General features: G+C 40.3%; 1 protein-coding gene across 6 annotated transcripts in view; it reads left to right on the top strand.

Moving 5' to 3' along the window:
* The window catches only part of stab1 (stabilin 1), a 116,471-nt gene extending 89,415 nt beyond the window's left edge, over positions 1-27,056 (top strand). For 5 of the 6 annotated variants that reach the window (XM_028574840.1, XM_028574839.1, XM_028574841.1 and 2 more), the window contains 8 exons: positions 1,643-1,808; positions 2,643-2,749; positions 3,504-3,623; positions 4,863-4,997; positions 6,901-7,005; positions 18,877-19,026; positions 25,315-25,419; positions 26,902-27,056. In XM_028574840.1, coding sequence (XP_028430641.1) covers positions 1,643-1,808; positions 2,643-2,749; positions 3,504-3,623; positions 4,863-4,997; positions 6,901-7,005; positions 18,877-19,026; positions 25,315-25,419; positions 26,902-26,970 — 957 coding nt within the window. In that variant the 3' untranslated portion in view covers positions 26,971-27,056. Of the gene's footprint in view, positions 1-1,642; positions 1,809-2,642; positions 2,750-3,200; positions 3,459-3,503; positions 3,624-4,862; positions 4,998-6,900; positions 7,006-18,876; positions 19,027-25,314; positions 25,420-26,901 lie in introns of those variants that run through there. The other variant, XM_028574842.1, reaches the window with a different exon arrangement.
* The last annotated feature ends 943 nt before the right edge of the window (positions 27,057-27,999 follow it).

Below are 27,999 nucleotides of genomic sequence, written 5' to 3'. Positions count from 1 at the left end.
TAAGGGCCGCTGCCCTAAGTTGGACAGCACATGGATTGGTCCCTGCTACGTGGTCCAAAGGGTGGGCCAGGTTGTGTACCGCGTCAAACTGGCTCCAAGAGGACGCACAGTAGTTCTACACCGGGATAGGATGGCACCGTACAGAGGGACCCAACAGCCGGCTTTCCCAGTGACACAGACCGGGGCAAGTGTAGGATCACCGTTCCGCAGAAGGGGCCCACCAATACGGCAGCGGGATGCTCTTCGAGGAGAGGTGGTGACACCGCTTGGAGCTGAAGTGCCAAGAAATGCCTCTACCGCTCCTAGACCTCTCCCGGAGGATCAGGGAGTTAGGAGGTCGCAGAGTGAACAGAGATTGCCGGGTCGCTTTCAAGACTTTGAGCTTCCTTGGGGACAAGGAATTAGCGGGGGGGGGGGGGGGCAGTGTAGCGACCCTGCAGGACTAATATGGGAGAGATTCGGGGGTTGTTCATTGGGGGAAGATGTTGCCCTAGTTCAGCTGATTGGTCTAGTTGGTGAGGAGGCGGGAAGGTAGGGGGAAGTGCTACGAGAGGCAGGAAGCTAACGAGGTAGTCGGGGCCAGCAGCTCTTTTGTTGTTGTTTTTGGGCACTCTTCCAAACCTGTTATTAGCCTGTGTTCGAGGGATATAAAGCCCGGTCCATCCAGTTAAACTACGGCCACTGTCTCCTCGTCATTCAGCTACCTAGCCAGCCGTGCGGCAGAGGCGTAACGCTACAGTATAATATAATATAAAAAATCCTGTGCATACACTTGTAGCTCTTATGTATCTTTGTAAGTCATTGTAAGTCGCAAGCGTACAAACCCCCCCCTCCCCCGTGAAAAAAAAGGGCTCCCCCGAAGGCCACGGTATAGTTCGAACACTGTACACAAACATATATATAAAAGAAAAAAAGGTTTGAGATGAAGACCATTGTGCAGCTACTCTCTACTAAAAAGCTGTGTGAGTGAGAGCAACATGCACCACCTTCAATTCTTTAATACTTCCCTTTAGTCGTTTTTAGCAAATGTTACTAAATGTTCAGCTGTTATTGAACCATTAACTTATTAATACATGAGTATAGATAGATAGATAGATAGATAGATAGATAGATAGATTGATTGCCCCGTGGTGGAAATTGGTTTCACAGTCTGCTACATGCACATGGGTAATATACACTACATAATAGTATAGATACATAGAAAAAGTACATTAACAACAAAAACAACAGATCTATACAAGGTCAGCAAGATAGATTGTTCAGCAGCGATATGGCAGAAGGTATAACACTTCTGCCAAAGCGAGTCCTTCTACACCTCAGAGTCCTTTATCTATGTCCAGATGGCGGCAGTGTGAACAGTGGATTTAGAGGGAGAATCAATCTTTTCCCTCTTAAAAAAGACAGAGAAAAATTATTTTTCCTTAAATGAAGCCAGAGTTTTGCTTGAAGCAAGGGGTAGATGCCGTAGTTACCTACACTGTCTGATTTTACCAGTTATAGAACCGCCACAACACCAGACGGATGAATCCACACATTATAACCTCTTCTAGTTATTTGAAAAGTTTTATATTTCAGCAGTGCATGCTGGTACTTGTGATCAACCATTTATCCTGCTGTCATCGTTCTTCTCTGGTCCCAACAGCTGGGGATGCATCTGTGTGTGGCCGGCTGGATGGAGGGGGGGAAGGTGGGATACCCGACCCGCTTCCCCTCGGTCAAGTGTGGAGACAACCACGTAGGCCTGGTTATCTACAAAGAACCTGTGGACCAGAGCAGCAAGTACGACGCCTACTGCTACAGGCTCAAAGGTACTACAGCAGCACAGTCTATAGGTTCAGGCAGAAGCAGGTCTGTTGTTCTTATCACTGTAGATTTCAGATCCTGAACAGCCTATGTTGCTTTAATTTGTTGTTTAGTCTGCTGCAGCATCACAGAGATCCCTGTGGATTCAGCTTAACGCTAAGTCTCAAACAGGCTGTTTATATTGGCTTTATAATCCAGGGCTGCAACTAACAATTATTTTAATTATTCATTCTGTCACATATTCTTCAACTAACGCATTCATTGTTAGTAATATTATATGCAGCATAATGAGGCATAAAATACAGCATATCTATAAATAAAGTTCTGGACTTATTTCTATCATGGCTCCAGTTGATGGAGACAAACTTTCAATGTCTGACATTAAGAAAAACATGAAAATAAGTACTAAACCAAAAACTAAAATGTTTAATCAGAATTGAATTATAAAAAAAAGAAAAGAAAAATGTGAAAATCCTTACATTTAAGAAGTTGGAAACACACAGAATATTTGGTGTTTTGGCTTTATAAACTACTTGAATTATTAAATTATGAATCCATGTCAGAATTGTTGTTGACTAAGTTTCTGTCTACTGGCTAACTGACTGATCTAATTATTTAAAATATGTGGGCCCCTGTGCTGCAATACGCTTCAACAACAGATCATTAAATTACATTTTTGTGAATCAGTAAGTCTACTATCAATTACAGTTTATTCCACTGTAGAAGAAATTCTCCAGAATGGATTGATCCAGTCTGATGGATTGAGGGTTGAGCTCAAGACTTCAGACCTCAAAACTGAGTGTGTGTAATTGTGTGTGTGTGTTTGTTTGTGTGTGCAGATGTTTCGTGTGTGTGTCCCGCAAATTACATTGGAAACGGAGACTTCTGTAACGGTGTCCTGACTAGTGTCCTCGCAACATACAGCAACTTCTCCATCTTTTACAAGGTGAGTTTGACAGTAAATAGATAATTCTGGTTATTAAAACTAAAGCTTTTTTTTATATCACTTTGAATTTTAAACACATTATGTTATGGATTCACAATGTCATCTCCAGAACATCAAACAATTCTTACAATTCTGCGATCTTTTTATCAGCGAAGAACAGAGAGGCTCTCGTAAATTTTTGAAAGGCTCTGAGTTGCTTATTAATGAGGCAGGTTTTTTTTTGAGTTTACAAGATCAAGTGACTGATCTACTGATTTTATAATGACATACAGTGTGTTCATAACTGGAGTACAGCCCTGTGGTTGCATTAGCCAACCAGCTGTTTCATTTCACCATCAGTGGCTCATTCGTCAACTGTTTGGTTTGGTTGACTAGTTCTTTTGTAATAAATCCCAATTTAAGCTCAGAAAGTTGCTGTTTTTTTCACAAGCCCTTTTTTGTGTGTATGCAGTGCCTATACATGAGGCCCCTGGACTCCCAAAAACCAGATTACCTGACCGGACAAGGTCCACAACCTCTTATCCACCTCTGTGGTCTATCTTTGATCCAGTTATGTTCTGTGGACCTCAATCAAATAATCACCTAAATGCACAATTGAATTTGATGTATTTGTCTGGTATTACAGTTTTAGGATTTTCTAAATATAAGCATGCATCACAGAATGATTGGGTGAGTTTTAAGTTTCGACAGGATTGGGTGAATTTTAAGTTTCGAGTGTAAATCTAAATAACTTCACTGTCCTCTCTCTCTGTAGTTGTTGTTGGACTATAGCGGCCGGTCCTCAGAGGGCAAACAGCTTGTTGAATTTATGTCTCACAGGAAGTCTGAGGTCACGCTGTTTGTTCCTCACAACGCCGGCTTTGCCTCAAACCAGGTGATGTACCCTTCAATAATTACTTATTAATTACTAAATGCATTACAAATTACCAAAACTAAGTACTAATTACAAGGATGTTGACTAATGGAAACATCTAAAAGTAAAAAGAGGCCCAAGGGAAGAGCCCTGAGGAACTCCACACATCATGTTGGATCAGTCATAAGGAACGGCAGTAACAACAGAAATTGCTTTATTTTACCTGCCTAAAAATGTGTAAATCATTAATTTATTTGATAATACATATAGTATATTTCACATTTAGTTAATACATATATTAGCCCAGGGGTGGCCAACCAGTTCAGCATAAAGAGCCACAAAAAAACACGCACCATACCAAAAAGCCACACATGCACATCCACATTACAACAGCAACAGTGACTTCCAGATCTAATGACAGTCATAATACATAGCAGTTTTCGTAGTTTTTTTTTTCTTACTTAGATTGACTCAGTGGGAAACCTGACAGTCTTTGTTATCCACAATCCTTTTTAGGTCTGGTTGTACTTGGTTGTGGCCACTCTTTCACTCGTTTGTCACTAGGGGGGCTTTCAGACAATCAGCAGTGAAAGGGTTAATGAGGAAGGTGATCTGTGGCTGCTTTTTTTCCTCAGGTTGCAGAATCTGTCCATAAAAAAACTCTGCTGCATTATTTTTTATTTTAAAATAATTGGCAAATGTATTGGCAGATGCATTCGAATGCTTTTTTTTTTTTTAACTTATCTGAAATGTTTCAAAAAGTAAAAAAAAGAATCCACCAATAACACAGCCCCCAGCCACACAGTAAGAGCCTCAAAGGAGCCGTCAAAGAGCCGCATACGGCTCAAGAGCCACAGGTTCGCCAGCCCTGTATTAGCCTTTAAGGTAAAGTTACAGTAGGTGTTGAAATTAACTGTTTTTATTATTTTCAAATGAAATTTAAGCTAAAAACAAAGAACATGTTTTTATGTTCAAGAATGTGTCAACTATGCTTGGATTTTTGAGAAATACACATACACACATCAACACAAACACACATATTAGCCTTTACTTAATAGTTCCTAATTAAGTTTGTAACCTTTAGAAGTGAATTAGTTCAATCAGAATACCAGCAGGTTCCAACTGACCAAACTGTTAATGATATCAAATCTGTTTCTTCTGTGTGTGTGTGTGTGTGTGTGTGTGTGTGTGTGTGTGTGTGTGTGTGTGCATGTTTGCGCGTGGGTGTGCGTGCATGCATGCTTGTGTGTATATCTTTAGACTCTGTCTGATAGAGATCTTGAGTATCACATCTCAACCAATCACAGCAGACTACCATTCAAGGATCTAAGACACCAGGAAGTCATCATGTCCAGGCTTGGGTTCAACCTGACTGTTACCCACGGCAACAATGAGGTCAGAAACGCACACATACACACACTGCTCAGGTCCATGAAAAAACAACAATAAAAGTAAATGATCCAAGATGTTTATTAAAGGAGAACTCCGGACGATTTTTACCTGAATCTTGATTGCTGAATGTCACCGAGTACTGTCGATAGGAAAAACGACCAAAATCGGTGCTAGCAAACTGCTACTCACCAACGCCAGATCCATCATTATATGCACAACATCCCAGACAACATAACGATACTGCTGGGCTCTCCGTGGATTGTTGTCGGGTCTAAGAGACGGCGCAGACGGAGGAGGGAGAGGAAGCAGAAGCGGGTCTGCAGGTCCGGTGTTATGCTAAAGCTAAGAAAACAACCACACAAGCCACTTCTACCAAGCCTGTATCTCTCCAATGCCAGATACCTGGTGCATAAAATGGACAACTTGGAATTACAACTTGCTGGAAATCGCTATGTTCGAGACTGCTGTGTTTTGATTATCACTGAAACCTGGCTTCACCCAGGGATACCGATGCTAGCATGCAGCTAGCATAGGGTGACCAAACGTCCTCTTTTGCCTGGACATGTCCACTTTTTACGTACTGTCCGGGGCGTCAAGGGGGGTTTATAAATTCATGAAAATGTCTGGTTTTCACTGTTTTTCATGGGACCATTAAGCGTGTACTTAAATTGACTGGCGCTTTGCACACAAGGTACGTTCCCAAGGTGCTGCTTTGTGGGCGGCTCTGCAACGTGCACATACACAGGGACCAGAGCAGACAGCGGAGCAGCATTGCACACAAAATGCCGAAGTGTTTCCTCCTAAAGATTTCCCACCGTGGTCTGAAAACACAGGGGAGACACTTTGTTTCTCTCACTATGACTCTAGAGTCGTACTCGCTTGCCGTCACTCTCTCACTTAATTCTCCCCCGCTCTATCACCCACTCCCCACACACACAGACATGCCGGCTCGACACACACACCAGCGCACAAGTATTAACATCAGGCTACGGCAAAAGCTCTGCGTGGAGCCTGCGTACAACCATAAAACAAGATTTAGTGCAGCTTAACAGTTGAACTGCACAAAAAAAAAGTCCCACGTACCGTCCCGGTTGGGACCGGACAAGTGGGAGGCGCAGTGCACTGTGTACAAAGCTGGCACATATGTTTCAGTGTCTTTATTATTTATCTTATTACATTGAAAAGGTATTAAGAGATATTTTGTTGAAGCTGGATTTTCTAACACAGAAGAGGTCATATTTAGAACATTATTTCATATTATTTATTTTAAAAGAGAGATATTATTTTGTTACAGGTTGTTACAGATTTTATTACAGAAGTTATTTTTGCACCATTGAGGCATAATAAAGAATGTTCATTAACCGTTAATTAAGCCAGTCTGAATTTGTGTCTCGAGGCCGGGCCGAGTGTCCTCTTTTTTGGAAATCAAAATATGGTCACCCTTAGCTAGCAGGTTGCACTCTGCTCCACTGGGACAGGACTGGATCGTCACTGCTGTGTATATTCCACCCGACAGCAATGTAAACACGGCGCTCTCTCTCCTGCTGAACACCATAAACGAACAGCAGCGGGCCCACCCCGACGGTGTTCATATAATCGCAGGAGACTTTAATGAGGTCAACTTAAAGCACAGAAATTTTATATGCATTTTGTATCTGTTAATATGCACAAATGCACTCTTTAGAACATGCCCCCACAACTGGAACTTTAGCTAACTGGGAGCTCTGGCCATTAGCTGCAGCAACTCCAGTTTGCTAGCTCCGATTTTTGGTCATTTTTTTTCCTATCGACAGTACTCAGAGACATCTAGCGATCAAGATTCAGGTAAAATTCGGCCTGAGTTCTCCTTTAACATTAATTTATTAATTTTGTGTCTTTGTTATTCTTTTTAATGGTATCTCCTCAGAGTTCTAAGCTGGTGAACCAGCTGCTGCTGTTGGAGTGGGACATTCCTGCTGTAAATGGGATCATCCACGTCATTGAGGCCCCGCTGACAGCGCCCCCTGCACCGGTGAGTGATGGTTTAACCCAGAGCTGTTGACTATTAGATAATCTTCTTCCTTTTATTCTGAACAATCATGTCATCTGGTAGTAGCTAATGCATTACAGATTTTTTAATGGTGCAGATTCACCAAAATGAGGGAATAAATAAAACTGGACTCAAGGTGTAGCTCACAGATAACTGAATGACCTAACACTTTTGTGTTTACATCTCCCAAATGATGTCAGCCACAGTGCCAAAACTTAAAATTACAAAGGTTAAGAAAACTCCAACAGTTGAGACTCAATAAAAATACATTTGTGTTTTACACCATTGGAATTTCCTTTTTAAAAAAACAAAGGCTCTATAGATTATAAATTAAAGTAAATTGAATTGAAAAAATTTTCATGACCCAAGGTGCTAACACAAAAATCTACATATACACAAATATACACAGATAAACAAAAGCGACATAGACATGAAAATATGTAAGTAAAAATGACACGTTAGAAAACAGTGAAATTAACTTAGCATGCATGCTTGTCAGCAGAAATGCCCTGTTAATAGTTAGTCAAATTAGAGAAATAAAATTACAGGAACAGAGTCATGAACAGTGATCATGTTGTAATGCATGTGACTAGAGGGAAGGCATTATTTAGAAAAAACTCTTTATGTTTAACCTTCAGTAGTTGAGTTGCTGCTAAGATTTTAGTTTAATTCTTATGTTCCTGCTCTGACTCTGAACATTCATCTTAAACAGAAAACTAATTTAGTCCTGCTATAACCTTCCTGCTCTCTGGGAGTGGACCCAAATTTTGTTCTGAAGACAAAACAGAACAATGAGAAGAAATTTTTGCTGTATCATGAACTGCTGTCACAGGGAGCCAGAGAATTGTAGGACCTAAATGCAGAGACAGCAAGGCAATGTAGTGAGCTTGAAGATTTAATAAACGAAAATCCATACAAACACAAGGTGTCCAGAAAACAGCAGGCTAGGTAATCCAAAATATGGTAGCAGTCAAAAAAAAGGAATCACAAAACAGGAACACTGAAACAAAACAGGAAGACTATCACACAGAATCCAACACAGAAATACACACAATGACCTCACAACAGACAAAGAAAACACAGAGAATAAATACAAGAGGTAATGAGGAAACAAGAGACAGGTGACACAAGCACACAAGAAAAGGTGAAACAAATCAGGGTGGGGCAGACAATCACAAAGGCTGGAAAACACAAGGCAGGAAGTAAATCAAGACAAGACATGGAAGAACAGAGAAACTACCAAAATAAAACAGGAAATGGAAAATCAACAGAAAACATGAAACCAACTAAACACAGAAACTTGACACAGGGACTAGACGTGACAGTACCCCTCCCACAAGGCCCTAAAATAAAGTCCATAGAATAGGGCAAACAGCCCAGGGAGGGCGGGGGGAGGGACGAATAAAAGTCAACCCTGGAAGGACAAAGGGAGGACACAGGCGACAGCGGGCTCGGGAACTGAGAACAGCAGGGCTCGGGGAATCAGGGGCTGCTGGCAGCTAGGCTCAGGTACCGGGGACCGGGGGCTGCATGCAGCGACGAAGACGCAAACCCTCTGGCGACCGAGCGGGACGGCGAAGACTCTCTGGAGGCCGGTGGCGAAGGCGAAACCCCTCTGGCGGCCGGCGGCGAAGGTGAAAGAGGAGCCCCTCTGGAGGCCGAGCAGGACAGCGAAGGCGGAACCCCTCTGGATGCCAGCGACGACTCCGTCAGCAAAGGCTGACTCCCTCTGGAGGCCGAGCAGGACGGAAAATGCGCACACCCTCTGGAGGCCGAGCAGCATGGCGAAGGCTGACACCTTCTGGAGGCCGCGCAGGCTGGTGTCACAGGAGGCTGGACAGGCGAAAGATCAGCTGTGCTGGAGCCAGGCCAAGCATCCGCTGTGCTGGAGCCAGGCCAAGGGTCCACAAACAAGGTAACTGGAACAGTGACAGGAAACGAGGCAACAGGATCAGGAGTCGGTGAGTCTGGCAACAAGATAACTGGAACAGTACCAGTAACGGCAGCCGCCGACTGAACACAGGGAGCTGGAGTCGGACGAGCCGGCGACAGGACACGGAGGGCAGGAATCGGCCGAGCCGCATACAGGACACAGGGGGCAGGAGTCAGCCAGGCCGCCGACTGAACACTGAGGACAGTCTCTGGTTTGCAGGACAATGACAAAGTCTCTGGGACGACGGACAACGGCAAAGACTCTGGGAGAACGGTCATCGAAGACTCTGGGAGAAACTCTGGTCCGCTGCATGGCAACAAGGGTTCCGGTTCGCTGCACGGCAACAAGGGCTCCGGTCTGCTGCACGGCAACGAGGTCTCCGGTCCGCTGCACGACTGCTAAGGCACTGGAAGGCTGCACGTCAGCTGGGGTTCTGGAAGGCTGCACGTCAGCTGGGACTCTGGAAAACTGAACGTCAGCTGGGACTCTGGAAAGCTACATGTAAGCTGGGCTTCTCACTCTCTACTGGGTCCATGATAGGTGAGGTCATTCTGTCACGGGGAGCCAGAGAATTGTAGGACCCAAATGCATGCTACTGTCACGTCTAGTCCCTGTGTCAAGTTTCTGTATTTAGTTAGTTTCATGTTTTCTGTTGGTTTTCAGGGTGGGGCAGACAATCACAAAGGCAAGAAAACACAAGGCAGGAAGTAAAACAAGACATGATATGGAAGAACAGAGAAACTACCAAAATAAAACAGGAAATGGAAAACCTCTTAAATACAGAAACTTGACACAGGGACTAGACGTGACAGCAGTTCTAAGCGCAGCCTCCAGGAGGAGCAGTGAAGACCATTCGCGGTTGATGCTAGATTGCACCCAATACACGTGTCAACGTCAACACGAGCATTAGTGGTGTGCAATACTGAAAATGTTTGTATCGATCCGATACCAAGTAAATGCAGGGCCAGTATCGCTGATACGGCTATGATACCGATACTTTTTAGTAATTAAGGTGGATGATCATTAAATTGCTAAATTTGAATGAATTTTCATGACCTTTAAGTGGTTTTGTGAATTTTCCTTTGGATTATTAATAAGTTAAAACCCAGGACAGAATTGTCATATGCTTGTATACATTTGTTGTGTTCCCACTGTATTTTACAGCCTTTTTACAAATGTTACAGCTTGCCGTTTTTGGCCTGAAAATCTAGCCACACGGCACTTCTCTTCCTCTCTGCCATTCTTCTGCTCCGTCTCTGTCCTGCTTGTGTGTGTGTGTGTGTGCTGCTGGCCGCTGCCGGGCCTGGATACTTGCTTGCTTGTTTCCCTGGCGCTGCTGAGTCACGTGACTGTACAAAATCAAATCACAAGAGCGGGGAGGAGGAGCAAAGTGTGTCTGATCTGCGCTGTGACAGCATGTGTGACAGGAGCGGCACTTGAAAGCAGCGGCACTTACACAAACACAGACAGCAATGTCGCTTCGCTGATGAAACTGCAGCGGAAACTGCAGGAGAAACTAAAACTATTGATCTCACTACACTGGTATTGATCAATATCAATACCAACGTTGGTATCGATATTATTGATATTTGGATCGATCCGCCCACCACTAACAAGTATACTGTGCAGGCATCAACACTTGGGCTTCAACGTCAGCCATCAGACGCTACTGCAGTGTTTATATTTTACATGCTCTCTTGGTTTCCGATGTTGTTAATAATTTCGCATTCCTGTTGGAACATGGAACATAGTTTTTGGTTTCATTCCACTGCTACATCTAGCTACATGTTAACGTCAGGAAAACCTGTTAACTTGGTTGCCAATGTTAATTTCTCCCCAATTTCGGATCACACTGCTTCCGGAACATTACCAGTAGTGTTGTTTTTGGTTGAGAAGCTTTTATTGGTGATTTGTAACGGTAGAAAGTGCTGCTATAGAGATCAACAGTGTGGTTCTGGAAGTAAAAATCCCATTCATTTTCTCAATAATGATTTTGATAATCAGCCATAATGTCTAAACTGTCCAAGGTAGATTGACCACAAGCTCAGAGGTTGTTAAACAAAAGCTAGAAGTCCGTATGAAATCAACCTTGTATTAAGAAAAGCATGTTTTATTCGCGATCTTATGGAGAAATACTACACTACCCACAATCCTAAGCGTAACAGCGACATCTCTGATTGGTGGAATTCACTGTTTTCCATGGAAATGTTTACAAACAGCTAGAGCAAGCTTCTACCATTGAAGTTTATGATAGTTTATGTACACGGTCTTGTACCTTTGCTTTCTTTGCCGTTTTCAAAATTTTATTTTGCGCCGAATCTAATGTTTTATGGTCACGATTCATCTTGGAGCTGGTTGGCTTGGTTCCAGGCTTAAAACTCTTTATATAAGCATTTTCTGAAACGTCAATGGAGATATTGAATGGGGAAAAAAACTCCCAGAACCAGAGCCGTTAAAAAAGTGGGCGCTTACTGTTGAGCTCTATACTCGTTATAGTCAGTCTGCGAATGCGTTCTAGCATTTACCACCGTTCCCTCTCTGGTCTGCAGCGCTTCCTAGATAGAATGTTCTGTCTGTTGTTGCTAGGCGACAGATACAGCTGTGGGCAGGGAGCAGATGGCTGTTTAATTTCTTTGCACAGTTTTCAGGAAATGAAGATTCAATCAGCCGCGTCACGATTCAACATCACAACTTTGATCAATATTTAAGATGTGGGACACAAGAAGATGATGAAGACTATTTTATTCCCCAAAATAACGTTCAGTGGTCACCTTATTTCCACTCCTCCTTGTCCCCTCCACGTACTGACTATGGACGGAGTCAGTTTAACAAATTTAGATGTGAATGTGCTTTAGGTTTTGAACCTAGACAGTAAAGTTTGCTGTTATCAAATAGTAAAAGTAAAGTAATTTGTTTTTTAGTCGACTACATAAATTACGAATTGGCGTCTACTCGCGCCCACCCGTTTATTTCTATTGGCTTAGTACACCCACATTTTTCCTGAAAACATCTTTATAGTTCTGTATCAGAAGTATTTGGATACGTAACAGTGATGTTGACACAGCTGAAGGTGGAGACCGTCACATTATATCACAGGTCACGTGGTGACATCCTGCTGCGATGTCACAGTGGAGAGAGAAATAAAAGAGGTTCAGCATAGTGCAAACACACTATATGGCAGTCCTGGTAAATCCAACATAAATGTGTTCTAAGTCTGTCACACCACAGGAAAATGTGTTATTAACCACCCAGCCAAATCTGAATGATTAAAAAATATCGCTAAGTATATAATATTAGGTTCCAAAATCGTGAAAAACTAAGCAGTATTCTCTGAAGGCACTGAGCCAAAGAAGGAGCAACACCCATGGGCTGCTGCCCATCGACACTCTCGTTGCAGCTGTATTAGTTTGCTAGCACATCAGTAGTAGTAGTAGTCAAGGGGCACACAAACGACACTGATACTCTCTAACATTGTTGTTATATAGTAAGGGTTCGAACCATGATTTCAGGCCGCCCAAAAAAATCTTGGACACAGAAATGGTGAATAAGTTTAACTCCACAATTGAGTACTTCACAGTTTACAGTATTTTCATGTTGTAGTGTTTTCTAACATGTATAATGTGTTGAGAAAGAAGTCACTAATTTTGCTTTACCCAGACTTTAAATAATTAAATTACTTATTACTCTGCTGTGCATTAGTACAGTCCAAGAATAGTCATTTCCATGTGAGTTTTTGCATTTAGAATTCATTCTATACAAGTGGTAAATTAAGTTTTTTGGTTACTCTTTGAACAAGTGTTTTCTTTGACATCATTGAAACCAACTTTATAGTATAAAATGGTTGTTTCACTGTGAAATCAGTGAAGACACATTTAATCCAGTTTGTCGTTCAAATTCGACATCAAAGTTGCAAAACTCTTGATGGTTACAGTTAAATCACTTGAGAGACACATTTATTTATTTAAAGCCACAATTTAATTAATTCGAGGAAACAAATTATTTAAAAATGTTTAACATATGGCACATTGCTGAGCTTTTTGGTATCAAATGAATCTATATAAACGTGTCTAAAGTCTGTGGAAAGATGAGAATGAAGGAATTAAACTGCAGATTGAAACAAACGCTTCACATGATTCCCAAATAATAAGATATTTATTTTTATTTAGAGCACATTCCCAAGTGTCAGAGTAGAGACAACATGGAGCCTTGAGAATTAACCAGAAACAGGCCTGAAAGCTGCTGTTTTATGGTCTCCTCCTTTGAGTGTCGTCAGGTTATGACAGCACTCAACAACAGCCTTCAGTCAGGCAAAAACAACACAATGTCAAAATATACTCCCAGCATCACAAAAACACCAGCTCAATGTCAAAAGATTCTCACTTCTCAATCTGGAGAAGTTTGTAAAAGGAGCCTGACCATTTGGGAATTCCAAACAAAACCTTTCTGACCATGTTGAGTCCAGGATGGTTAATTCAATAATTATTTTTTACATTAAATCTCCCAAGAAAGCTGAAATTAAATTTAAACCTAGGATGAGAAAAAATTAAAAGACTTTTCCCTGCTCTCCCAAAAGAAGTCAAGTCTTGAAAGCAACAGCCTCAAGTGTCAGCCGGTTAAAGGGCCCATTATGCTAATTTTCAGGTTGTATTTTGTGTATCTACTACAACCTGTTAACATGCTTTAATGTAAAAAAAAAAAACACTTTATTTTTCTCTTACCGCCCATGGCTCTGTTGGAGAGCCTGTCTCTTTAAACTGCTTCCCCAAAAAAAAAAAACAGTTAGTTCTGATTGGTCAGTGTTTCCGGGTCTTTGCATCTGTGCTCCGCACCTGCTGTCTCAATCTGTATCATCCGTTGCAGCCAGGGATGACTGTGATGAAGTATAGCGACTCTTTCTAGGAGGATTTTCCAGTTCTGTTGTTTTGCCGTCATGTTCAAAAGGTTTTGACGGGGGTTGAAAGGTGTTTTAAATTAATAAAAATAAAATTGCCATGGTGTCTGGAAAAGTGCAGCTGCAGGATAAGTAAGCACTGGTAAGCATTATGCTGTGTCTTTATATGCATGCTACAGGCCGGCAAGCTGTGTGGTCTATGTGTGCTGTGTGGTCTATGTGTGTTGTTCTTTTATAGCTATGGTACTTTCAAATACTATTGATTAATAATTTATTGTTTTAAACATGTGATACCGTAGTAACGCCGCTGGAAAAATTCTAGAGGAAACTATGCACTCTTGTTGTTTTTTTTTGTTGGTTGGTTCTTTACAATGCTGGAAGTTCAGTTGACACATCTCTTCCAGTTGTTACTACTATTGTATTAACAAAAGATGCTGCTTTTTCTGGGCACTTTTACTATTATAAGGCTAGAAGCCAGATCTGGAGAAGTCTTTAGCAAAAATAGCCTCGGGAAGGAACTTGTTTTGGTGGAACATGTGTATGTTCAAAAGTTGTTTTAGTCGGGCAACAGAAAACTCAGATTGGACAGATAGTCTAGCTAGCTGTCTGGATTTACCCTGTAGAGATCTGAGGAGCAGTTAACCATAGTCCTCAGAAATCCACCGGAGTTTAGAATGCAAACACAAAGAAAGCAGAAGGAAACGGACATCCGGCCTAAATAAGGGACAAAGCAATCCTTCTCCTCTCCTCTCTAAAGAAAGTCTCTCTCTCTCTCTTTCTCTCTCTCTCTCTCTCTCTCTCTCTCTCTCTCTCTCTCTCTCTCTCCCGGTGAGTGTGTGTCTTTGCGTCTGAATCTCTCTCTTTGTGCCTTAACTTCTCGCTGTAGAAACAGCTGAGAAGTTAAGACAGCCAAAATCACGATAAACCTGTGTTTCATTTTGAATTTGTTTTATTTTGTAAAGTACCCAGATGCACTGTGGCTTTCCTGTATGTGATTACCGGCCTGGCTTGACACATTCGCTCGCAGCTCGCGGAAGAAATAGAGGAGACAGCGATCACTGCAGCGCATGGGCCGGTGTGGCCGGGCAGACTGAATAACATGGCCGTTGTTGCGTTTTCTTTGAGTTTTGAGGAAAGAGAGACTTTGTCCAATGAAGATTAACAAAAAGATTTAATAAGAAAATGGCATGACAAAAACAAGTTTTACGCTGCAGCGGACTGGAAAGATGCTTCTCCCTTGTCGATTCACATTTTACAGTGCCAAACATTTCTAAGTTTCACCAATATATTCCCTTGAAGTTGGAGGCGTATGGAGCTAAATCGGGGCCAAATGTTTTGTTCATTTGAAAAAAATATATATAGTTGAAAAAATAAAGCTTGAAATTGAAAATTTAAGTTTTGGTCAAAACTTGGAAAAAATAAAACCATGTATTCAAACTTAAAATAAGTGTACCAATTTTTCTTTCAGTTTGAATAAAATATAGATTAAATTCTGGAATTATTTTGAATAAATTATAAATTTTCATTTTTCACTTTAATATTTGTTTTCAGTTCCACATTTCATGTTTTCAGATTCAAAACTTATTTTTTACGCCTTCAAATCTTTTTTTTTTTTCGGTTTTGAATCTTTTTTTTTTGTTTTCAGATCTGTTTTTCACTTTCAGATAATTTTTTTTCGGTTTCAGACTTTTGGCCCTGATTTTGCGTGGGGGGCGTGGCTTCAACTCAGAGGGGCGTGGTATTATGAGTGACAGCCTAACAACGAAGGCAGAAGACTCCTCTGTCATGTTGACTTCAGGAAATGGTGTTACTGTGAGAACTATGACTGAATGCTTTCTATCCACTATATACATGTGATGTTTACTTAATAAACTGATGCAAGTGACAAAGTTCCATTTAAAAATTGTATTGGACAACACATGGTACCAATTACACTATAAGAGCAATAAACTGATTGTGCAGTTCGGCAGGAACAATGACTTCTCCCACTTCCATGTATGACATTGAATGTAGCACCACAGTATTCACTCGGCAGTCAGCATAGCGTCCGCTCCGCTTAAGGCAACCTGCTGGCGCAGCCCACAGGTAAGACATGTGAAAGATATTAGCCTTTTTGAATAGATACTTTGGGACATTATCCCGCAGTGGCATTTTTTTTTTGTCATTAACACATAAAGGGAAAATAGGTGGACAGCTGGAAATGAAGCATCGCTAGCACAAAAGTTAGCATTAACTAACGTTAGCTTCACACTAGCTGGTGTTTTTAAACCAATTTTAGTGTCCAGCTCAAGTTTTTTGACTTTAACGTTTAGTGGTCTTTGTTAACCTCTGTTTGTCAGAATGACCATAACTCGACAGTGGCTGCCTGCAGCCGTACAGCCTTATAAATGTAAAACATTATAGATAACTAACATTGCTAGTGTTACCTTTTCATGGTTAGTTTAAACAACATAACTTGTCCTGGTCCGCTTTGTTAATCAATCAATCAATCAAAGCTTTTATTACGGACACACATGGTCCAGAAAACAGACCGTAAGACATACAAATACAAAAAGACAAGTTAGTGTATTCTGATACTTAAGTTAGGTTGTGGTAGAAGCCTTCAAAGTTTGCCCACTTGGCATATTTTGTAAGGCATAACTGTCATGCTGTTACATGTAACGTTATAGTGTAAAACGTAATTTATCAGGCTACAGCATTAATGTAAAGTCATATTTGTCTACTCTATAAAAGGAGACCTTCTTCACTGCAGCCAGTGTCAAGTTATGGTCATTCTGACAAACCGAGGTTAACAAAGACCAATACACGTTAAAGTAAAAAAAAAAAACTTGAGCTGGACACTGAAATTAGTGTAAAAACACCAGCTAGTGTGAAGCTAACGTTAGTTAATGCTAACTTTAGTGCTAGCGATGCTTGATTGCCAGCTTTGTCCAGCTGTCCACCTATTTTCCTTTTATGTGTTAATCACAAAAAAAAAATGCCACTGCGGGATAATGTCCCAAAGTATCTATTCACAAAGGCTAATATCTTTCACATGTCCTACCTGTGGGCTGGTGCCAGTGAATACTGTGGTGCTCTAAGTCATACATGGAAGTGGGAGAAGTCATTGTTCCTGCTGAACTGCACAATCTGGCACAGTTTATTGCTCTTATAATGTAATTGGTACCATTTGTTGTCCAAAACATTTTTTTAAATGGAACTTTGTCACTGGCATCAGTTTAAGTAAAAATCACATGTATATAGTGGATAGAAAGCATTCAGTCATAGTTCTCACAGTAACACCATTTCCTGAAGGCAACATGACAGAGGAGTCTTCTGCCTTCTTTGATAGGCTGTCACTCATAATGCCACGCCCCTCTGAGTTGAAGCCACGCCCCCACGCCAAATCAGGGCCAAAAGTCTCAAACCGAAAAAAAAATATCTGAAAGTGAAAAACAGATCTGAAACAAAAAAAAAAAAAAAGATTTGAAGCCGTAAAAAAAGATTTGAAGCCGTAAAAAAAATAACTTTTGAATCTGAAAACATGAAATGTGGAACTGAAAACAAATATAAAAGTGAAAAATGAAAATTTATAATTTATTCAAAATAATTCCAGAATTGAATCTATATTTTATTCAAACTGAAAGAAAAATTGGTACACTTATTTTTTAGTTCAAATACATGGTTTTATTTTTTCCATGTTTTGACCAAAACTTAAATTTTCAATTTCAAGCTTTATTTTTTCAACTATATATATTTTTTTCGAATGAACAAAACATTTGGCCCCGATTTAGCTCCATAGAGGCGGTTCCTTGGATGAAAACTCTCTCCATTGGTCTGTCGTCCCCCAAAAGAAGGCGTTATTTCCAAATCCATGTGTTTTGAGGTTACTTCCGGTCACAAACAAGATCCTACCATGTGGGTGTCAATTATTTTCAAGCTACAGGAATACACATTCTTTCGTTCTAATCTTGTCTGCACGCCAGCAGTGTTTGGCTCCAAGATGGATAGACAAAAGATTTCTTCCTGCCGTGTGACAAAAGAAGGTTGGAAAGAGTAGAGCTTAGGAGAGCAAAAGCTATTTTTTTTTTTTTTACTGCTCAAGTGGAATCAGTATGAAATAGAAGGATATTGATTGGGTTGCAATTTTCCTGTCCAACTCAGCTGCAGCGTAGATTGTGAATACATCAAAACATAAAAGTACACTGATATCAAAGATCAGCATTGTTTTCAGTATTGCGACAGGTAGCCAGGAGCATCGGATTTGCGCACCAGATCTTCAAAATCCCCTTCTGCCATATCATATTCAAAACTACCTCCCGCCATCGTTGTTAGCCTACTACTATGAATTAATTACTCAGCTTTCTCCACAGAGCAATAGCCTGTTAGCTAAGCTTCAAGATGGCTGAGACTTTTTGGAAATTCTGGGAGTGAGGTTCCACCCCCTATGGGCGGGTTGAAAATGTGCGGAACTAGCTCTTACTACTGGCTGTAGTCCATAGCCTCTGGGTAAAAATGCCTCAGATGACACACAATACAGAGATCTCTCATCTGAGGGGGACATGAGAGAGGGAAGCACAGTCATTCGAAAATAGTACCGGGTTTCTACTGATACAAAGCTTAATGCTAATCGGTGAAGTATCCCTTTAATTATTAATTTTAATTGGTTGACTTTTCATCTTCCTCTTGGCTGGGGAAATAAAACTGAGTCATGTCTTCATGGCGACAGAAAAAGAGTCATACAGTATAGTATGCCATAAAAATATTATAGTGTAGAACATCATTAAGAAAGTCATAAAAACCTGGAACAGAGAGTCATGTCTCCATGGCGACAGCGCAGCAAAGTGTTGATTTTGCCATTGTAATTAGAGCTGGACAGTGTGTGTGTGTGTGTGTGTGTGTGTGTGTGTGTGTGTGTGTGTGTGTGTGTGTGTGTGTGTGTGTGTGTGTGTGCGAGCAGACATCCAATGTTGAGGATTAAAGGTTTAATGTGATGCCATCATATATGTAGTAATTCTTGTGTGTGTTTGTCATAATCTGTCATCTCCAGATCTCCCATCATGCTTCCCGAGGCCACGCCCACGCAAGCGGTACAGTGTCGGCCATCTTGGTGTCAGTGTTGCTGGCGTGTGTGTTGGCTGCACTTGGCTACTATGTCTTTACACACAAGAACGACGCCTTCCGCTTCCACTACTTCAGGGTGAGACACACACACACACACACACACAGCAGGTTAAAACTCAGACTCAGACTAAATAGGGTTTGAATGTGAAACTGTTATTTATTTATTTATTTATTACGCATTTTTTCAATAGTATTTTTAATTTAAAATAATTAAAAATGCTAGTTGTAGGGAGTTCCGGTTAGGCGAACAATGGTGTAGGCAGCAAACCGGGAGAGCTCTGTCACCAATCACTTTCTAACCAGAATCATGTAACATCCAGCTCGACATTGTTTGGAAACAGAGGTAAAAAACTCCAGCATGGGAGCAAGGACCATCGTGAAGACGGGCAAGATTGCGATATAGCAACCGGCATGGAAGAGCGGATTATCACTAATTTAACAACACAAATTGCTTCCAACCATGCAGCCATTGCCAGACCTGACCAGACAATTTAAGCCATTGAAACGACTTCAAGGGGAGAATAACTACGCTGGAATCAGCAGCCTTGTCAAAGAAAACGAACAACTAAAGCTGAAGTCAGAGGACCTCAGCATATATATATACATACATATATATATATATATATATATATATATATATATATATACTACTTTACTTTTTTGTCCTTCTTGTAAGACGGAGTTCAAAGTGCTGAGTAAGGTTAGGCACAAAGTGTATGGTAAAGAAACAACGGATAGGGTTTACTGTTTACAATGTGTATGTTCTGCTAACTTGCCAATTATTATTATTATTATTTTGTGTGTGTGTGTGTGTGTGTGTGTTTTATTGTTTCATTCACTCAACACGCCCGTTCTCTACCGTGTAAATGGACCACAGCAGGCTACTAAAAAATCTTCCTTACACTCTTTTCCTAGACTATTATGGCAGCTCATGGTGATTGATAATCCTGCTAAATTTGTATCGTGGAATGTCAAAGGGGTTAACAAAGTCAAAAGACAATGGGTTTTATCTCATTTGCAACAACTTAAGGTGGACGTGGTGTTCCTACAAGAAACCCACCTTTGTACTGATAACATCACCAGCCTCAGGCAAAAACTGGCTTGGACAGGTCTATCATTCCAAATTTAATAACAAAGCTAGAGGGACAGCCATATTAATAAGCAAAGCAATCCCCTTTCAATTTGTTGTTTTTTTCCCACCTTTATTTTTACAGGCAAGTCATTAAGAACAGGTTCTTATTTACTATGGTGGCCTGACAAGTGGCAAAGCCACTTAGGGAAAGGGAAGGAGGGCTAGAAAATAAATTAGAAATTACATAAAATACAATTTGAAATACTACACAGACAACAGTAAACTCTTTTATAACGAGATAAGTGCACAGGTACATGGGTACATAAGTAAGAGCGGGAGAAACCATTCAAATTTTTAGCTGGAAAAATAATTATTTAGAGAAGCAACTGCATATGTCCGTGAACAAGGATCATATGATGGTTTTGAAGGATGAAATGGAAATTAGTTTGTCAAGTTTGAGAATTTTTTGCAGAGCATTCCAGTCGCGAGCATCAGCATATTGAAAAGATGCGAGACGAAGATGAAGTGAGGACCGGGTATTGTATGTGACAGACTTTGGCTTTAGCAGGTGACCTAAGTAAGGAAGTGATCAGCCGAGAAGGGTCTTGTAAATGAAAGTGAACCAGTGAATCTTACAGCGAATGTGAAGGGAGTGCCAGTTGACATATGAATATAAGGTGTAGTGGTGTGCATTGAAGGGGGCATTTGTGGCAAACCTGATAGTGGAGTGGTAAAGAGTGTCGAGTTTTGATAGAGTGGTCTTGCAAGCAACCCTGTATCTTGCAAGCAACCCTGTATCCTGTATGTATTGTTTCACCACAATCTAACATGGGTAGAATTGTCATTTGAATGAGAGTGAGTTTGGCAGAAGTTGAGAGATTTTTGTAAAGGAAACCGAGTTTGGCCTTTTTCAAAGATTGCAATTTTGATATGTGGATGGAGAAAGAAAGTGAAGTTTCCAAACAGATGCCCAAGTATTTATATGCAAGTTGTGTATGACTTGTTCTAGAATAGCCCCCTTGCAGGTGGTAATGTTAAGGGCGGAAGAAGGCGTAGTACCCTTATGGTAAAACCACATGACTTTAGTTTTGGAGGTATTGAGAGTGAGTTTGAGTTAGGAAAAAGACTGCTGTAGTAGTTTGAACAGTATCAAGGGAAGGACCAGAGGCATAAAGAATTGTATCATCAGCATATAAGTGAATGAGTGAATTGCCAGCTTCCTGAGGAATGTTGTTAATGTATATTGAGAAAAGTGTAGGGCCAAGTATTGAGCCTTGGGGACACCCCTGGTAACTGAGAGAGAATGGGAGAAAAGGTTTTCAAATCTTACACGTTGCACCCAGTCAGAGAGATAATTGGAAAACAAAACCAATGAAGTGACACCAATGCTGCTAAGTTTGTGAATGAGTGTATTATGGTCCACGGAGTCGAAAGCTTTGGCAAGGTCAATGAATATAGCAGTGCAGTGTTGTTTGGTATCTAATGCAGATGTAATGTCATTGAGTACCTTTGTGGTAGTTGTAACACAACCATACCCAGATCGAAAGCCAGTCTGTGCCCCGGAGATGATACCATTCAGATTAAGATGTTTGGTTAGTTGTTTGTTGAGAAGTTTTTCCAGAATCTTAGACACACAAGGCAAGGTGGAAATATGATCAATCCCAAGAGGTGATTAGTGACCCTAATGGGTGATATATTATTGTTGTTGGAGAGCTCTTCGACAACCCTGTAATTTTGGTGAATTTGTATGCCCTTAACTGCAATGACAGTCATGTTTTAAAAAAATTATTTTTGGCAGTGGCCAAATTGGGAGGTGACTTCAACCTAGTACTAGGTGGATAGGATGGGTAGGATAGGTTATCAACCACCCCCCAGAATCTTACTAGAGCGGCTGGGACTGTGCATGACTTCATGATTCAGTATGGCCTTTCAGATGTTTGGAGATTTAAGTTCCCTCACACTAGAGGTTACTCCTGTTTCTCCCATGTACATCATATGTATACCCAGTTTGGTTATTTTCTACTGGATCATAGACTGTTGCCTAAGGTGAGATCCTGGTGTTATGACAGCATTGTTATATCTGACCACAGTGCTTTTCTATTTGAGGTAGACGTTCCAAATCGCCCCCCATTAAATAGAACATGGAGACTTATGCTGCGTTCTATTTACCTCGGAACTCATTTTTTACGAGGTCAATGTCGGAAACACGCCCCCTGACCTCGTATTTACGAGCTCGGAACTCGTACAACCTTACAGTAGCCCGAGTTCAAAATCCAACATGGCTGCCCCCTGTATCAACAGTTGTGAAAGCTGCAGTAACATAAACTTATAAGCACTTCTGTCTCATTTGTGTCACTAAATCAGTCGTTCACACAGGCATGTCCAACTTCTATCTTTGGACATGTTGTTACGCTCTTTGCATGCACAAAAAATTGTGTAATTCTTTGTTATCAACTGGTTGCTGACAATAGCTAACCGGGCTAGAGCTAATGAAAACAATGAAAATCCGACTTTTAAATACAACGCATTCAACTCGGGTATGACGTCATTCCCAGTTGCAGCATCTGAGTTCCGAGGTAAATAGAACGCGGCATTAACCCTCTTCTGCTGTCAGATGATAAATTCATAGAGTTCATTTCAGCCCAAATACAACTTTTTTTAGAGACAAATACTTCCCCAGAGATTTCATATGTTACATTGTGGAAGACACTTAAAGCATACCTTTGAGGTCACATAATAGCTTACTCTTCCACTATTAAAAAAGAAAAACATTCAAAATTAGATAGTATCTCTAGACAGATCTTAGCTATTGATATGAAACATGCTCAGTCACCGATTCCAGATCTCTACAAGGAGCGGCTACAAACCAAATTCAATCTCTTGTCCACAGACAATGCAACATGTCTTATCTTGAAAACCAGGCATAATGTCTATGAGTTCGGAGATGAAGCAGATAAGCTACTGGCTCTGCAGGCACACCATACTGCTGCCAACCACTCAATTATCAAGATTCAATCACACTCAGGTGAAATATTGACAGACCATGATGACATAAATAAGGCTTTTTTTCAATTTTACTCAAACCGTTCGTACACATCAGAGTGTAACGAAGACCTCGACCCCTGACATGCTTTTTTTGATGGTTTAAAAATGCACACTGTCCCCAAGAAACAAAACTCTATGCTGGCCGCAGATATCACAGTTCCCGAAATGGTTGCAGCTATTAAATCCATGCAGAATAACAAATAACCAGGCCCAGATGGTTTTACAATAACTTTTTATAAAAGGTTTTCCTCTCATCTGGCACCCACCCTTCAAGCAACGTATAAAGAAGCCCTCACCACAGGCATCCTCCCTGTGACCCTAAGACAGGCGTCAATCTCTTTGCTGGCAAAAAACGATAAGGACCTACTCCTCCCTCCTTGCAGCTGTGATCTCTAATGGTACCCGACCTGACTACCTCCCCCTAGGCTTCCCCCCTCCTGTTTGCCCTAGTGATTGAACCCCTTGTGTGGGCACCGTGCCTCTGTGGGGATTTTAGAGGCATTCGTCGCTCTGGACAAGATTTCAAGGTCTCTCTTTATGCGGACGATTTCTTATTATAGGTTTCTGAGCCAGCTCAATCACTCCCCTGCATTTTGAATATTTTAAGCCAATTTGGCTCATTTCGGGGTTTAAGCTAAATTTGCAAAAGAGCAAGCTTTTTCCTCTGAACCATGAAGCAATAGCCCTTCCCTCCTGCATCTGTGTAAACAGGATATGAATCACTGGGCTTCTTTACCATTGTCCTTGGTGGGGCGTGTTAATTTGATTAAAATGGTTATATTGCCAAAGTTTCTATATCTTTTTTTAAAACATCCCAATCCTCATTAAAACATCTTTTTTAAAACATCCCAATCCTCATTAAAAAATCTTTTTTTAAAACCCTTGATGGAATTATCATACCTTTCATATGGGGGAACAAACCTAGTCGAATTTACAAGACTCAGTTTCAAAGGTTGAAACACTCAGGAGGCCTGGCTTTGCCTAACGTCCTTTTTTACTACTGGTCATGCAATATTCAGAAACTACTCCACTGGTTTGAAGACAAACCAATCGCTGAAAAGGCTGACTGGGTGCATGCCGACACGATCTGGGCTCTGTGGTCTGTGCAACTCTGCCCCTTCTTAGCAAAAACTTGAGTTCAAACATCATAGTTAACCACTCAATACGCATATGGGCTCAATTTAGGAAACACTTTGGACTGCAAGGAACCTCTATCCTATCCCCTATGAGGTCTAATCATGTTTCCCCCCCTCCTGCATGGACCCTGCATTCTTGCTATGGTTCAACAAAGGGATTAGAGAAATTCAGAATTTATACATAGAAGGTACATTTGCAAGTTTGTCCCAGTTATCTGAACTTTATGACTTGCCTAAGAACCATTTTTTTCCCGTTATTTGCAGGTCAGGAGCTTTACAAAAAAAGACATTTGGTTCATTCCCAGATAAACCCATCCAATCACATATTTATAATATCCTTGTGTTGAAACTAATCAGTAAAGGATTTATCTCTTGGATTGATGATCTCATCGACATTATCAGCCCGTACCCCACTGAACACTTAAAAGAAGCCTGGGACTCCGATCTTGGAGTAGTTTTAACAGATTATTTACCTTTTTTTTCTCCCTTTCTTTCTTTGTTGTTTTTCTGTTATATACATATATTGTGTTCATTTATTTTACTTATTGATTGTTTATAATAATTGATACAAAGATGTTGTCTATGGAAAGGTGGTATTGTACGTTTTGTAACCCTGTAGGGGAGAGGGTGGGTGGGTGGGAATTTGGTATTAACCTTGTTCAAAATCAATAAAACATATATATACATATATATATATATATATATATATATATATATATATATATATATATATATATATATATATATATATAAAATGCTAGCTGTTGAAAATGAATGTAAACAAATGCGCGTACCAGAAATGCAATGCACCATGACATAGTTGCCCCTTCGAGGCTAATGTATGAAATCCCTCTAATGGACAGAACGTAGATATTCATAATAGGCTGAATTTGAGCATTAAATATTCATGATAATGAATGAAATTCAAATAGTAATAAAGAGGAAGATTACTAGCTTTATTATAGGGCAGACTAAGAAGCTGGTTACATGTACATGACCAAAAAATCTGTGTTCTCCAGTAGAAAACCAGTAGCGGAAATCAGGTTTCTCTAATCCCTGCTTCACTCACCAGCCAAAAAACAATGGTAATTATGTGTTTCCTTTATGACAGAATGAGGATGAGGACAGTGCGGCGGGCGGCAGAACGAAGCCCACGCTGGTCTCCATCCCCAACCCTCTGTACAGCGGCTCCAGAGCCTTCAGCGAGCCATTTGGGGTGAGTTGACCAATCAGAGGCTGACCAAACAGATTAGGGATGCACCGAATTATTGGGTTCGGCCAAATACTGAATCCACTGGTTAAGATTCTGCCGAAACCGAATACCGAATTTATTACAGAATTTTTTTTTTTAAATCTTTAGCTGTGGCTGTCCTTCCTTTGCCGTACCTGAAGTTGCTGCATTTTGGCTGCTGTCTGTAGATTCATTCCTTGCCACCAAGAGACAAATCTGCATTGCAAATTGAACATGTAGCTTGACTGGAATCGCCTTCTTTTAACTGAAAGTACTGCCAACACTTTTTCTGCTCACGAGTTCCATTTTCACTTTCTCACAGCCTTCTGCATTGAACGGTCCACCTACGTAAACACCTTTCCATAATCAACAGTGGCGTTCGGTGGAAAGAAATTCGGCAGAAACATAATTCCATCAAAAATAATATATTCGGCTGAATCTGAAGCCGAATCCTGGATTCGGTGCATCCCTGAAACAGATACATCAGTAGGAGAGTCTGAGCTGCTCACTGTTTCATAAACTGAACCACTGAGAATCCAGTCTCTTATGTGTATACGTATGCCTTTAAGTGCTTCTAAACAGATCTTGCAAATATTTACCTGTGAATTGCTAAAAAAAAAAAATATCTAAATTCCAATCAGTTTCTTCATTTGCAATGGCATCATGATAAATACTTAAACTCAGACTTCTGCCGTCTGTCTTCGTTTTACTTCCTTTTTCTTTTTGCAGCACCAGAGAAATATTTGCGTTTTGGAGGCGTACTAATAGAGCTAACAGCTAACACAGCTAAACTCACAGCACTGCTGTGACTGCAGTACTGAGTTTCTGTTCAGAGGAACATGAAGCAATAAACAATGAACTGCAGTTTAATGTGACAACAAGCAGGTTTAGAGTTACAGACACTTTCCATCAGTGTTTACACTTTACCAAACTTCTGTCCGATGAAAGTAAACCCAATACATTATACTCAGTTCTGTAGGTACTGAAGTACACTGCTATTTATTGTACACTGTTATTTGTTACAAAGTGCGCTATACTTAATATACAACAATAAGAAACAGATATCTTTTAGTGTGACTTTTTTCCATAGGGCTAGCGATAATAATATGTCATAATGATTCTTCACACAAACTGTTGATACTATGAGACAGGATTTTACAACTCTGGGAAGTTATTACAGCAGAAAATATTTTATCTTTTGTCACAATGATTTTGAGGTAAACCATAGATATACTTTTTCATGTTACAAAGGCCATAAACTCTCTATGAAACTATAAACGTCAAAGGTAAAAAGCATCACAACGAACAGACCATTATCTGTTCTCCTGACCTCCTTTTTAATTTACAATCTTTAAACACCCTGAGGGGATGAATCTGGGAACGGCCATTAATGTTCACTTTACGAGCAAAAGTATCCCTTCACATCTTGTTGGTTTCTGGTTCGACCATTTTCTCTCTTTCCTACAGGATGCCAGTCAGGGGTTTGAGACAGCAGAACCTGAAGAACCTCCAAAGATTCTGGACCTGGACCAGTAGAACCATTCAAACACGCTTTTTTTCTCTTTTCTTTTTCTCAGTTCATCTGTATCCAAATAAGAAATAAAATATGTCCGTTTACTTAACCCGGATGCTCTTTCTTTTTTTTAATCAGCATTGGATCAAATGATTCTGTGTAATGTGAATGTGTTTTTGGTGGTCAAAAACACTGCAGCTCAAGGGTGCACTGATATCTGGCTCTTTATATTATACATGTCTCTACGTGTCTGCTGTTTGATGCAGGTAGAGTTCAGTTAGCTTATGTTAGCTCGTGAGCTGAGAGCAGCAACCAGAGGTGCAGAGTGTGTTCTTAATTCAAAGCCCAAGCCTGATATATCGTCTTAGTATAGTGTAGTATGTCAAAAAGTCATAAAAAAGCATAGTATATTATCTTGAAAAAAAGTCATTGTATAGTATGTCAAAAAAAGTCACAAAAACATCTTAGTATAGTGTGTCGAAAAAGTCACAAATACGTCATAGTATAATATTTCGAAAAAAGTGATAGTATAGTATGTCGGAAAAAGTCAAAAAGTCATGGTATAATATTTGGCAGAATGATACAAAAGTCATAGTATAGTATGTCGAAAAAAAAATAAAAAAAACAGAGTATGTCGGAAAAAAAATTATAGTAAAGTATGTTGAAAAAAGTAAAGTCATAGTCAAAGTCATATAGTGTGTCGAAAAAAGTCATAGTTATAGCATGTCAAAAAACATCTTAGTATAGTATGTCGAAAAAAGTCAAAAAAGTCATAATGTAGTATGTCGAAAAAAGTCATAGTATAGTACATTGGCAATTTTAGACCCTTATACCCCCGGTATAAACACACAGTATAGTATGTCAAAAAATCATGAAAACGTCATAGTATATAATTTTCGAGAAAAGTCACGAAAACGCCATAGTATATTATGTCAAAAAAAAGTCACAGTATAGTATGTCGAAAAAAGTCATAAAATGTAATACTATAGTATGTCGGAAAAAGTCAGAAAAACATCATAGTATATTATTTCAAAAAAGTCAGTAAAGTAAGT

Source organism: Perca flavescens, chromosome 4, assembly GCF_004354835.1.
Source record: "Perca flavescens isolate YP-PL-M2 chromosome 4, PFLA_1.0, whole genome shotgun sequence".
NCBI classification, from domain to species: Eukaryota; Metazoa; Chordata; class Actinopteri; order Perciformes; family Percidae; genus Perca; species Perca flavescens.
This window is presented reverse-complemented; position numbering and strand designations above follow the sequence as displayed.